This window comes from Antrostomus carolinensis, unplaced genomic scaffold, assembly GCF_000700745.2.
Source record: "Antrostomus carolinensis isolate BGI_N321 unplaced genomic scaffold, ASM70074v2 scaffold8806, whole genome shotgun sequence".
Classification (NCBI taxonomy): domain Eukaryota; kingdom Metazoa; phylum Chordata; class Aves; order Caprimulgiformes; family Caprimulgidae; genus Antrostomus; species Antrostomus carolinensis.
The window spans coordinates 84,957-99,463 of NW_010323935.1; the positions used below are offsets into that span (position 1 = coordinate 84,957).

Here is a 14,507-nt window from a genome sequence, read left to right on the forward strand (position 1 = left end):
TTTAGGAATCTCTTTTGCAGTAGCTGCTTTTAGTTCTTGAAATACCTGCAGGTACTGAAGAGGAATGAAGTGTAGGCCCATGGTCCAACCATCCTAAGTTAAAGACTCTTTTCTTACTGGCATTTTGAACAGTGCCGACTAGAGAATGTCTCTGAAAGACACTTCACCCCCAGTGCAAAGGACTAAGATCTTTTAACTGGGTAGCAGAGCACTAAGGCTCGTGTGAAATTGTGTGTGTGTCACAGTGAGACATGAGTGTCAAAGCAGTATTTTTAATTTGCAGTATATTCTTAATCTGTGAAGAAAGATGGGGGGGGTTTAAGTAGATTTTTTTTTTCTTATTTCTTAAAATAACTACTTAGTCTTCTGAACCTAAAATTAAATAACACTGTTTAAAATATCTACAGTGACCTATTATATCCCTTAAGTGGGAATATTTCAAACCAAATGTTTATCCAGTGCACTCTGTTAACACACAGGCATTCTGTGCTACGCAATGCTGTTTCAGTTGTGTTTCCCTTCAGTAACAGAACAGGTCTTTTCTGAGACACAAAATGTGAGAAAACTCTCATTATACAGTCTTTGTTCATCTACTTTACAACCTGTCCAACACATTAGAGAAAGGCGTGAGCTTGATATTGACATAAAACCATCAGAACTACAATTAAGAACTCCATCCTCCCTGGAGCCCAGCAGACAATGGTGGAATTCCATACAGCAGATTTACACTGATGTACGTTAAGTCAGAGACTCGCTCTCTCATTTGCACTGATGGATTGCTCAAAGATTTTACAACTGGACAAAACCAAGTTTAAACTTGGGTAAGGCCACTGCTGTGTAACTGCTGAAATGCAAACGAGAAGCTGTTTCTGAGCTAATTACACAGGAGCACTGTAATTCCGGACGGGAGGCGTTTCACAGTGTGATGGGAGGGCACAGAGGGAGCCCGTTGTCTGACCTTGCTCCTCTCGCTGTTACGAGCCTCGACATTTGCAGTTTTGCTGCAAGCGAGGCAACACTGAATATTGTCTTCATAATGACAGCAGTTTAGGAGATTTTCACAATTTCAAAAGCAAGTAAGAAATGTGAGTATGGAACAGAGAAATTTGACTGATATTCCTGACAGGCCATGAAGGAAGCTCTAACTACTTCCCAGTTTAACTTTGTGTCTTACACAAAATCTAATGTCTTCTCTTAGGAATGGAAAAATTTTAATGGACACTTACGTTGCTGAATATTCAAAGAGACCATAATAAGGGTTAAACATCTCCTTGGACAAGAGAAAAAACCATTCTCTGGCCACACCTCCATAGTCAAGTCCTTTTTCTGACTCAAATTCAATCCAGAGCCTGGCTTTTAGTACGTCAGGTCTCTTCACAGACATGATTCTTCTGTAGGACTCCTCAAAAATATTATTTCTGTGTAGCTTCATCTCAAATCTGTTTGGTATATCAGCCTATGTGAAAGGAGATTGTATTATACTTGTTAGTCTCAATAAATAAGTCTTTAGGCAAATTACTGTCCAGTAGAAACAATTAAATGACAGATTAGATGTGATATATACAGTTTCCCCTTATTTTTGTTTTCCAGTGCTCTCTAAGCCTACAGGTTGACAGCATATGTTGAACTAGGTAAGTTCCAGTAAAGTGGTTCTAAGATTTCTATGATATTTCACAAAACAGTGACAACAACAAGAAAAGGAACAAATAAACAAAAGTGAGAAAATTATTGATATTACTGTGGTCTATTTCAAGGGTATTTTAGTTTAAAATGGGAACAAATGCACATGCTTTATGCAACCACTTTATTCACATCTGTAAAGGCCAGAACAGTTTCACAACGAGAACACCTTCAGTACCACACACACAACAGAACTGAGCTGCAAAGACGCAAACAAAAGAGAAGCAGGCTGCCAAAAGGCTTTTAGGAGCTCTGTCTAAATAGGAGGGAGCAAATGCCCAGTAGGATTTAGTCCAGGGAGTTAAATTTGGAAAAGACAGAGAGAACAGAGTTAAGAGTTTGTAGAGAGAAGACAGGATGAACAGATAAACATGATTGTCACAGCCACCTAGAGCTCCCCTGAAGAAATTGTCTTCAAATAGCTGTTTCAGAAGGTTTGCTTTTTCCTGACAACTAAAGTGCTCATTTGTGTGCAAGCACTGGTCAAGCTCAAGGGCAGAATTCAAGGAGCTCTTAACAAATGAAGGCATTGGCAAGTCACTCCTCAAATCGCAGTTGGCGCTGCCAAGGCCGTTCACTGTGGATTGTGAGTCAGTATCACGTGTGCGCTGATACCGAGCGCTCTCAGTGATGTGCATTCGTTAAAGCTGTGACTGAAAATCCCTTTTTTCACAGAACAAGAACACTAGAAGCTTGTGCCAGATGCAGCACAGCTGTGGGCTCTGCTCTGCCAGCTTGTTCCAGCTCTACCCTTCGAAGCCCATTGTTGAAGATGAAGGAGAAATATTGATCTTGACACCTATTTTCAACCTAAAGGCCTGTAAAGTAACACACCAGTGAGTCTCAGTGGGAAACAGCGAGTCATCACTACTTCCTTGCTCCCTCAGCACACTCATTTTGCATTCACATAGAAAAATGTGAGTCTTAAAAATTTGTGAATGTTTTTTGTTGAGAAATCGATCAAAGTCAAACTTTCCCTCATTCTTTTGGTTCCCATTTATCCCCTTTAGGAGTAACATAAGCAAGAAAAATTGGCAAGTGTGTTACAGCACGATCTGCCACCACTCTGTATCTGTGCTTGGGGGTCTGTTGTTCCTCCCAGACAGCGAAATTGTTTGCAACACAAAGCAGCACGTTTCTACTCACTGGTTTCTTTAGCTTCTTCCGGAAATAGTCATATTTCTGTTTGAACTCCCTGGAATATGGAACTGCCTATCAGAGAGAGAATCATAAATGCAGATTATTCCAGTTGTTCAGCAGTTGGATATGCCAATGTTATTTAAACAAAAAAGAAATTTAAAGATACACTATCTACTTATGTTTGCCACAGATGCATCTAATAAACCCCACCATGCGTGAAGTACAGCTGCCAAAATTTTCCCATTTCTCAGTGTGTAATTTAAGTTAAAAGTTTATGAAAAGTTTCGACTCAGTTCTTCTGTTTATCAATTACTTACCCACTTTTTTTTTCTTCTTTTAGGAACAGAAAAGAAGAAAACCCATTTTTAACACAGACAAAAAAAATCTGGAACATATTGCTGCCATCCACATGTCTCATTAGGAAATAATGAGCATGCCATACGATACTGAATTTTACAAATGACTAGTCTTACCACAGAATATGGATTTGTCCAGCTGAAAGTGGTGCTACTCCAAAGACACAAAATTTAAATGATTTTGAAAATGAACCTGAGAACAAGTTAAGGGGCTCCAGTAAAGCCACGGCATGAACAAAAACAGTTTCCCCTCCAAAAAGTGCAGGACACAGTGTATAACTCTGTCCTAGCAGAGTTAACTTGGCAGGAAGATACTCATGGCTAGAAATTACCTTTTCAGCCCCATCTGAATGGATCTAATTCTTAATAGTTATCAAGCTATCAGCAAACTGTATCAAAACTATTCTGTAAATTACTTACAATGAAAATACAAATATATACCTTCATAAGATCTTCTGACTTACGACTCAGAGCGGACATGTGCCCTTCAGAGCTTAATATGGAAACTTACCATTTTATCGCAATAGAGGAATAAAATGCAAGATGCAAAGATTTAATATAGTTTGTTCCATACTAAGTCATTTATAATATCAGAAAGTGTGGAGAAAGAAAAAAAAATCTGAAGAGTATTTTACACTTGCATTATTTTAGATGTAATTTATTGAAACACACATTTTTTCCCCCCAATTCATGGGTTTGGATGTCAGCAGTTACTGCTGGGAAAGCCTCCAGAGCCATCCCATTCGAGCCTCTGGCCTGACAGGGAACAGTGTGGACAGCACTGTGTTCCCAGTGTTCCGGATTTTCCTAGCCCACCAGTGCTCTGGCCCACGGGCAGGGGGCTGGAGGAGCCCCCAGTGCACTCCAGCCTGTGGGTCACAAAACAGGGTGCAGAGAGCGGTACAGACAGTGGTGCAAGTGTGTGAGTGGCAGGGACAAGGCACCAGCTGTCACACCACGGCAGCTCCCCCTGCCCTCCCAGACTCCTAAAAGCCGGCAGCTGAGCCTCCGTGTCTGTCAGGAAAAGGCAAGGCAGGGCCCAGGTCCTGCTTCCTGCTCTGTTATCAGGCAGAGTCTCACCTGATCTGGAGAGGAGGCAGGACCTGCTGCTCCATAACTCCTCCTGCCTATATACCAAATACAGTCACAGCATTTAACAGAAAAAACAGAGCAGTACTTACCGGCCCGGTAATCGCTGGGTTCTGCAGTCTGGGGTCTTCCCACTGGGTAATTTTATTATCTGTAAGTAACAAAAGAAATTCTATCATTACGTCTCTGTTACCAACACGGTGCACTTAGGTTGTTTTTTTCTCCCTACAACTGTTTTCCCTGCCATTTCCACAACTTAGTACTTCAGGGTTAGAAAAAGCTGCATTCACCCATCTACGTCAAAACCCCATCACACTGTTCAGCTGAAAACACTCATTCAAAAATGCAAAACTACAGCAGAATCCAGTGTGTTTCCACTGCTTTTATTTCAACGTCTGTAGTAGTAAATTGAACATGGTCTTGGATTCAGCTCAGATTAGAAATGCAGACTTCATGCCTGAAAGGTAAAGGAACCCAAAACTTTGTCAAATGACAAGACTGAGTTTATTTTTTTGAAATTTTGCATAAAAGACAGCCAAAATGTAATACTTTAAAAAGACAGTCTGTATTTAAATTTGGAGGGAATAACATCCCTTTTAAAAGAATAAAAAAGGCCTAGGCACTGATTTAGTGAAAAGCTTACAGGACCACTAGGGAGGCAAAATTCTCCAGTAGGGTGTAGGGGATCACTCAGTTTGGACCAAGGAGATTTTGGCAGTAACACAACAGAACCCCGTTCTTTTCATCCACAGTTTTTGAGAGCACCAGGACGGTTTTATGGTGAGGTCATACAGGACTAGGGTGAAACTCTCCCTGCCTCCAGACAACCGCTCCTCACAAGATTCTGAACACAACAGAATCACAACAAAATGATGATGTTGCAACAATAAGACAATGCTCCAAAAACCAAACTCGATGCCACCTGCAGTGGCAAGATTTAAAAGTCGTTTCCTGCACTGCAGGGGTCATAACAACACACCTGTGTGTGACATGCACTGCTCTGATTTATGGACTGTGTGTTGGCAGCAGTCCAGAGTTTAGGTTTTCTAATTGCTACGTTTGGGAATAAACACGCTAAGGTTCAAGAAAATTGTTTTTATGGCTACTATGGGTAACAGCAAAGAACCAAACCCACTTGTATTAAAACACAGGTATTTTCCATGTTTCTACAGCTGGGAAAGACCCGTAAGTTTTGAGTGTCCCAAGCCAGTTTTAAAAGGGGTTGGGATTTGAAAGGTGGCACGCGTTAAATCCTGACTGAAGAAAATTCACAAAGATCACAAGCACGTTTCAAGAAATGTGATCTGTCAGTTAATTTATTATTAAAATAGTATTTTATTTCCCTTTACACATTAAGTCTATTTAGTGTTTATTGAAATTCTAGAGGAAGGCTGTTGGCCTGACAGCTCCAGAAACCCCAGGAGATCCACAGAGCAGAGCCTGCCGTGAAGGCGTGGTGCCTGACCTGGCCCTTCCCATCCTGCCCCAACCTGTCGCGTCAAATCGCCTTCTGCAAAGTTTACTGGTTTTATACCGATTCATTTCTTATCCCTACTTGAAACCGACAGCCACAAGTCATGGGGGTAGTTTTCTATGAAATCAAAGATAACAGAACTGGAAATGTCTGCAAGTTAGTCTGTTCTTTCCTACTGCCCCACATACTTCAGAGTGTACGACGTTACTGACAACTCTTTGTCTCTTTTATTTCCCCAGAGTGTTACAGTGACAGGGACTTCAGGCTACAAACGCTATTCCAGGGTTTAAATACCCAACAGTTAGAAGGGTCTGACGTGAACCACACTACCTGGAACTGTAGCTCAAGACTCCCTGTCTTACCCAAAGTGGATATGGATAATAAATTTATTCCCTCTGCAGCACATTTTCAAAACTCTACCACCTCCCTTGAGTCTTCACACAAAGACGTTACTCTGCCTTTCCTCAGGGATGGGGCTCCAGGCCCTCTGAGGATTCCCTGGTCCCTCTGGTCCCTTTCCAGGTCGTACACTGTTTGCTGGAAGTTTGGGACCCCACGCTAGATGCAGTATTGTCACAGCCAAGGCTTTACCAGTGCTGATGAAATTACAAGGATTACTTCAGGTCTTATTTAGGAGATTCCTATTGATACATCACAGGACGAGTTAACTCATGTCCAGCTGATGATATTTTTCATGCCCTTTTCAACCAAAATTCTGCTAATTATTCCCATTCTGAGCAATACTTTGCAATTCTTCTTAAACAGCACCTTACTTCACACTACAGCAGCGGTTTGCCAGGGTCATTCTGATTTCTCATCCTGTTCCAGTGAGCACCTCTCACCTCTCCTACACTGTTGTTTCCTGCTAAGTACATTCCCTGTAATTAACTGTTCAAATCCCTAACGAATATATTGAAGAATGGTAGATCCAAGACAGACTTTGAGGGGAATCCATTTAACATATCCATCCCTCTGCCAGTGAACCACTGGTAACTGTTCCAAACATGGTTGGAAAACCTTTGTGTTTTCCTTCATGACACCTTCCAACAGGTCTGTCATATTTTCCTGGAAGGCTCCTAAAAAATGCAGAATTATAGGCATGCTGCAGTGAACAGAGAACATCATCCTATTCAGGGATGGTAAACTGTGCTGACTTAGCTGAGCGCCAATCATGGAGAACTAGAGACTGTATTTTTTGTTGAAAGATTGACTGCTGCAGACACTGGAACCGTTTCCAGTTAAAATCTAAAAATATTCTATTTTCAGGCTGCTGTGTTACAAGGAAAACCTCAGTGACCCTAACAGTACTTTGCTTTTCTGGTTTATGTGGCATGCTGGTTTATATAGAAGTCAGGGTTGCTCTACACAAGGAGGTTTCTGGCTGCGTTAGACTTTTTTACAGTTTCTCTCAAGGATAAGAAAAAAGTTTCAGAAATAGGACAATAGTATTGGATCATTATGCAGAATAATTACAAAATGTATCTGGGGAACATTAATAGTACCTGAATCTCTCAACACTTTCAACATTTATATTATAGTCTAAGAATGAAACAATTACAGAAGGTAATTGTAATAATAGCAATAGTAGTAATAAAGAGTAATAATTCGGTACTGATGTTTAAAAGAGGTTCATCTTGTGCTTGATGAGTGTACTATTTCTAATTTTTATTTAAAACTAATTACACAATTTCAAAATTCATATTGCTTTAGAGACAGTCTTTTAATAGTGATTTAATAGTGTCATATCTATGACTACAGATAAGCATTGGAGTCTGTTACTGATACTGAAGGAAAAACATGATACTGTCAATACATATAACAGCTTAAGATTTTAATTCTTTAAGTTTTGTGTAGTATATGTACCCTCTTCTTATGGTTTTGAGTTATCTATTTCTGTGAAGATTATGACATTGGCAGAAATATCCCATTATAAGTCCATCTGAAGTCTTAAAGAAAAAAAAAAGGGAAGAAATAACCCGACCTTTGTGGGCTGCTTTATTTTCAAACAACAACAAAAACTCACACAGTAGTTCTGAGATGCTGTAATAAGACAAGTCTACAATGAAACATCACTTACACTAGAACTTCACTAACAGAACTGAGTAATATTAATGGGCTGGGTGCAGTTTAACATGCTCTAAATAGGAAATAAGATCAGAACCAGCACTGCCACAAGACCTTTGTAAAGGAGATGAAAGAGAGCGTATCAGTGCTAATTTCTCCACTGCCTGTACGTGGAGTTGTGGCCATAGGATCTTTTCTCATCTTATTTTCTATTCCTAATGTATATTTTAATTTCTTAAGTGCAAATAAGCCATGAGATCATCAACAACAACAACAACGAATCCAAAGTATCAACAAGAACAAAAGAAACCACAAAGAAGAAATGTTAATGCTTCACAAGTCGGAGAGGGACAAAGCTTGATGAGCCAATTAAAGCAAGCTTTCAGTGAATATACAGTACCGTACGAGGGCACTAAGTCTCTGGTATCAATGTCTCCACATATCAACACCTGGCTTCCTAAATGAAGAGTAAAATTATAAAGCTTTCACTTCTATATTTATTACCTCCCTTTGTCTATTTGCTGTAGTACCTGAGTGCTTACTTACTATGATCTATATAAAACGTTCTTCCATCCAAATGGATTCTTTCCTCCCAACCAGGCTGGAATTGGGAAATAAAAAAAAAAAGAAAAGAGAGAAAATAAGTGAAATACTACCACTCTCACACAGTTTGGAGCAATACATTATCCACACCTACTTAAATTGTCTGATAGATGCTTGTGAGGTACAAAACACAGAATGATCACAGCTGCATGATGTCAAGGCCAAAAGTCTAGGCAGTTTCAAAGAACTGGCTATTGAAACAGGTACCTGCATCCAATACAGTAAGTATCTTTTTAAAGCTTGGAAGTGGAAACTTCTTGTATCAAGGTTAATATCCATTTCCTATATGAGAAAATGATCACAAAGAACAGATTGTCCATCACTGGTGAGCTTTGAGGGTTTCTGCTTCTACTTCTGAAACACATGGGGGTTATTTACTGTAAATACGTAAGCCAGTGGGACAAGACTGTCTAACCTAGTTCTCAGTTCTTCCCTTTTTATCCTTTCCCTCTTCTCATCTTCCAAATGATTATCGTATAGAACGGAAATAAGTGGCAGACTGTTAGTATGTGCAATGCTGTCCAGTCCAGCACTTGTTCCACCTGTATGCTTGTCATGACTTCTATAAAATATAGATGAGAAATGATTTCATTTCAATCTTGTTTGAGAAACTCTTGTTAAACTCTCAAAAATGGATTGTTTAACTGAGTTTAAATCTGGTACTAATTGTATCTTTCCAGTGATACACGTCAGGCTATCCCGATTTCACTGCCTGTTTTACCTCCTGCAATTAACAGCATAAATTGTAAACTGGCCTGCAGTTACTCCCTTGCAGTGCCTCCTATCTAAGCCATGTGTCCTCTTAAGATTGATGCATGCTCAGTGTATCTGAAGAACTGCAAAAGAACAGCTACTTCCACAGCTGTCTTCTTTAAGACAAATTGTATTACTGCTGTGTTGTAACCAGGAAACGCATCATCGTGAAACGTTCAACTGTGCATAGTTTTCAATCTAGTCAGGTCCAGCATCTTGAATCAGATAAGTGGTCTGGCTTGATTTAAACACAAGCCAAGACTTTTGCTAATCAAGACAAGGGCAGTGAGATTTTAGGGTGTTTCAGAGGAAGATGTCTGATCACAGGTGGTAACAGAAGTTATGGCCCCTCACCAAAGGCAGCATTTGTCACCTCTCTTGCCCAAAAGCAGCACTTGCTTTGGTCTGCTGGCAGAGTGCTTCATCTAAGTAACCTGTAACCCAGCTCAGTTCAAATGAGGAGGATTAAAGACTAGCCATTGAAACTGTTTAAAATTTAAATAATTTAATCTGCCCTGTCTCTTCTGCTGGCACCGCTGTTTGCAGACAGCCTGTCCCTAACACATGCTGGAGCATGGAGAGTGCTGGTGACAATTAGTGGCTTGTTGTCACTAAGGTTTCCAGTATTGCAAGTGCAATTTCAATGGCAATTTCTCAAAAGTACGCTTAGTATATGTGAGGCAATGAGCTGAATTAACACCACTGTAAAAGCCAGCACCTTAGAAAAAGTGTTAGCTTTCCTAGAGTAGCCTCTGCCACTAAGGATGCAGTCTTTTAAAAAAGCAAAGCTCTGTCTTTGACATTGCTGTAAATCATATTAGACTTTCATTACAAGTGTGACAAAATGTCTGATGTTAAAGTGATATCATTTTCTCTGCATAATATGGAAGTTCCATTGAAAAAAATCAAAACATATTTAGATTTCTGAATTCCAATATATTCCAATATGAACACTGACAGAGCTCGCTTTGAACAATCTGCTCCATTTTTTCCTAACGCAACAGGTAATTATCTAAAAGCACATAATCAGAGATAAAAACAAGGTAAGTTTCTTTAAAGTCAAAGCTTCAGATAAGCAATCATCTCAGAAATACTATGGGCTGGCTTTGAAGAGCCTGACTGATTCACAGGTCACAGCTCTTTGGTGCTACATATAAACATACTTGAACATCTTCAGAAAAGTGATGACAACCACCTGTGTGTCTGCATACAATGTATGACTGCAATAATGGATCAGATCACGTAGGGTAGCAGGCAGATATTCAAATACATACACATTGTCACTTACAGGAAGAGGGCCCAAATCATTAGGGTTCAAAGATGCTTTTGATCTCAAATGCACCGGAAATTTCAGTCGTGGATCCTCCTATAACAGAAATATCGAAATGCCGTGTTGTCTTTGTCATTTCTTTCCTAGTGTAATTTTATTTCTTTAATTTATTGACAGAAACTTTTAGAAGATGGCAATTGATTTAAAACTCATCATCTAGAATGTCTCTTACCCACGTAGTAGTTTTAGTGTTATGATCAATGAAGAAGGGCCTGCCATTGGGTGCTATTCGCATCTCCCAGCCAGGAGGAAGGAAGCTCTGTGCAACTTTGTGCTGTGGTTTAGGCGAGTTGTAAGGTGAGGGCTGTGGAGACTGGGGATTGGAAAGGGTGTCCTTCACCGCTCGGCGCACTGGGGAGTCCTTGATACCCTGGAGAAAACAGAAGAGATTAAGATTTGTCAGATGTTACTCAATACTGTCAAACAAATAAAACTTGTTTTTACAGCAAATAGTTTTTATTCCAGATCTAATTAATACCAGAATTAAGTTCTGGGAGTGATTTCCTAGATCTTACTTAGCTAAATTCTGCTCCTTATAACATACTGAGCTTTTTGCTGTGAAGGACACCGTGTTTTGTCACTTCCCTCTGCAATATATTAGGGCAAAACTAATAATAGGGAAAAGTGTCTGTGTTGCATAACTAAAAAGGAAAAAAAAAGTTGTCAGGACAACAAGGAATAAGGAGTCAGACATAAGGGATCTTTCTTGGTACCAGCCTTCCTCACCTCCAGGGGAGCAGATAAAGTCACGGTGGGCGAGCTGAGGCTTCGAGGCCGTCTTATCTGGGGTTCACTTAAATGGTTGCTGCTGTTTGCGGTTGACCCAACCATGCCATCTTCTGCAAGCTATTGCAAAAGCAAAACCAAGTTAGCAAATTGTCAGAAACACAGTTCACTTGGAGTTAGGACACTTAAAAAATGATGTAACCATTTTTTATTATTATTATGAAATATTAAATATACTTTCTTAAAGATATTTAATTTAATTCCTTCGGCAGGGCAAATAATGTATGGTGTAATTATTAAAAGATCAACACAACTTTCAAATTCAACCCTAAGAATGTATTTGCCTTCTTTCATTAGTTCATATGTACCTCTGTAAACTCCTTCCATTGTAGCCATCAACTTAATCTGTACCTTAATATAGTTAAAAGAATTAATAAAAAAAATCTCAATCACTGCAATTTTTAATTATTATTCTCAGTTGTCAGGACAATACTTGGGATTATTTATTTTTTTTTAATTTCAGAGGAGGAGCTGTTACAACTGAAATGACACTAAATACAAGCGAAGTGTTTTCTATTTAAATGAAGCTCTTCGTACCTGCATAATGGGCCGTGTCCATGTTGTGGTGCGATTGTTGTGATTGACGTAATACGTACGGCCCTTCGCATCCTTCCTCTCCTCCCAGCCCGACGGTAAGCCTGGTGTGGTATGCACATAGGCCACTGAAGGCTGTTCAGGCAAGAAAATACTGTATTGTTATAATAATAAGAAGAATAATAAAAAAATTCCTAAGTCTATTGTTTAAAAAGAAGGAACTTCTTAATTTAACAACATTCTTCCACACAGCAAACAGAGAGAAAAATATGGTTTCTGATTTCATTTACTATAAGCTCTTCTTCATGTACCTTTGAGTCAAATATTTTTTTCTCACAACGGATCTTTTGATTCACTTTTGCAGATGCAGGTACCTTGTTCAGAAAACAGCTAAGCTGATATGCCCTCAAACTTTTAAATTTGTAGATTACACATAACGACAAAAAGGAATTTTGTCTTTTAATGATTTTTCCTTAGAAAGGTGGATGTTTTCTCCTTTTATGAGGATGAATAAGAAAGAACTGAAGTCACAGTGCAGTCGAGTCAAGCTCTCCCAAATTCTGGCCTTTTCTGTACCACAGTGTCCTGAATCAGTTGCAAGATACTATTGTGGGTTTAAAAAACTCAAATTTTACCTTTTTTTTTTTGTAGTTACAAATGTTGCATTCAGGGTTAGGTGTCCTGAAGACACAAGATACACCCCAAACTGGAGCCCCAACTTTAGTATGAAAAGATTTTTTTACTAAAAGTTCCACAAGAAAGACATTGTTCTAACAAAAATATATCGGTAACCCTAATGATGCCAAAGGCACTAATTGTCATTAAACCAGTGATGTCACTATTCAACACAGTAACTGTAACACAAAAATTTTGCTATTTGCAGGAACAAAATACAAGTATGCCCCTCTGATTCTAAAATCCAAGAAACAGTAAATATAGACAGTACTACAGAATGATGCATCAGGATCCAAATTAAGATCTGCCATTACCACACATAAATAGGAAACGTACCAAGTTTAAGTTATATTTCTTTCCCTGGAACAAATTATCCAGGAGTGCATATATTCATAAAAGCTATTTGCAATAGTTGCTGTAAAATTATTTCCATTAAATAACTCGCTTCAGACTGAGACTTAATCAGGTTTAAGAAGAATGGGATGTTTCTGATAAAGTCCAATATAAATTAAAATCACTTTCCTTGTATTACACTTTCAGAAAAGCACTTCCAGAATTTTATGGGATGATCAAAGGAAAAATTCAGCTTTGGACTGCTGAATAACTGCTGGAAAATGAAAACTGGCATTAAGGAAGACCATTAAGAGCTATATGATGTATCACTGTACCTCCACGGTGCTCAAGTTAAGATCAAGTTTAAGAATTAAAATGAATTGTCTAATGGAGAGTAAGGAAAGACAGATGGAAGCTAAAACCACAGCTACGTGTATACGGATTTGATGTCGCTAATCCCTGATTCTTTGAGTATCAGTTTTTAAAGAACTAGGTATTGTAACTTTCATTTTTTGGAAGTTTTAGTGCATAGCTTTGTTAAATCTCAGTGGCATATGCACATCCAAATCATGCTAGTATTTGAGTAAAACTGCAGTGTTTTGACAAATTTTGGGAAAATGTGAAACAACAAAAAACCCCTATTGATTCAGTGGCTGTATTTCATTCAACACACTGCTGCTTTGTGAACAAAAGTTCCTTATTGTACAAGACCTAAATCTACCCACATTTTCATTAGAGTGCTTGAGAAAGAGTATTATTACCGTTGGTTCCTCACCACCTGTGACAGTTGAAGAACGAGCTCTCCTAGATGGACCACTCTGCTGTTAAATGATAATTAATGTTACAGATAAGTATATTTAGTGATGAAGCTCACAGGTTATTGTCACATCTTTAGGAGGAAGGAATCACAGACACTCAAATTTATTAAAGAGGAGTAATTAGATGGAAATAACTTTTAAGATAATAACAAAAAAATTGAGTCATCAATCACTGATAACCAAGTCAGAATCACATAAAAAACCACCAAGGGAACTAATCTCAAGAGTTCTTGTATCCAATTCTATATGTTCAGCATTGGCAATGATGATAATAATATTTATTCTAAATGTAACATGATTTTTTTTTCCTCCCCAAAGAAATTTTGCATGTTATGCCCATAGACATGGTTTTAAAAACGAAAAAGAATACGTTCTGGTCATCAGTGAATGCACAGAAGGAATCAGATGAAAAAGATGGAACAGATACTGTGAATTTTCAGTAAGGATTAATACAGTCAAGAAGAGCACTGTATTTAGAAATAAAGTATGTATTTAGTTGCTAAAGATAAATTATTATTAGGCCAGTAACGATTAAATATAGTTAAGACCAGGTAACATCCCTGTTTCAGAGCAACGCTTGCAATTTTGCTGTTCTGAACACCTGCTAATGAAATGAGCGTTCCACAAGAATAAAGTGAAAGACACATCACCAGTCCCAACCTGACCACACCAGCTGAAGAAACCCAGATGCCCTTAAGTGATACGAAACCCAGACTCCATAAAGTGATATCAAATAAGGCAGCAGAACCCCTCTGGAACAGAGTGCACTAGGAATCAACTTTGTCCAGGAGAGAGAGAGGAGAGTGAAGGTGTAATTGTACTGGAAACCACACCGTTGTTTCCCCAGAAGAGAAAGTGAAGAGAGGGATAAT

The 14,507-nt window shown here is 38.8% G+C and overlaps 1 protein-coding gene across 3 annotated transcripts in view; it reads right to left on the bottom strand.

Annotated features, from left to right (window-relative positions):
• NEDD4L (NEDD4 like E3 ubiquitin protein ligase) overlaps window positions 1-14,507 on the bottom strand; it is a 34,875-nt gene that overhangs the window by 11,636 nt on the left and 8,732 nt on the right. Inside the window, exons 8-16 of one of the 3 annotated variants that reach the window (XM_010170752.1) lie at window positions 13,579-13,638; window positions 11,813-11,944; window positions 11,216-11,335; window positions 10,662-10,859; window positions 10,448-10,525; window positions 8,350-8,404; window positions 4,358-4,416; window positions 2,827-2,892; window positions 1,227-1,456 (exon numbers count right to left, since the gene is read on the bottom strand). In XM_010170752.1, coding sequence (XP_010169054.1) covers window positions 1,227-1,456; window positions 2,827-2,892; window positions 4,358-4,416; window positions 8,350-8,404; window positions 10,448-10,525; window positions 10,662-10,859; window positions 11,216-11,335; window positions 11,813-11,944; window positions 13,579-13,638 — 998 coding nt within the window. The remainder of the gene's footprint in view (window positions 1-1,226; window positions 1,457-2,826; window positions 2,893-4,357; window positions 4,417-8,349; window positions 8,405-10,447; window positions 10,526-10,661; window positions 10,860-11,215; window positions 11,336-11,812; window positions 11,945-13,578; window positions 13,639-14,507) is intronic. The other 2 variants (XM_010170753.1, XM_010170754.1) reach the window with 2 other exon arrangements.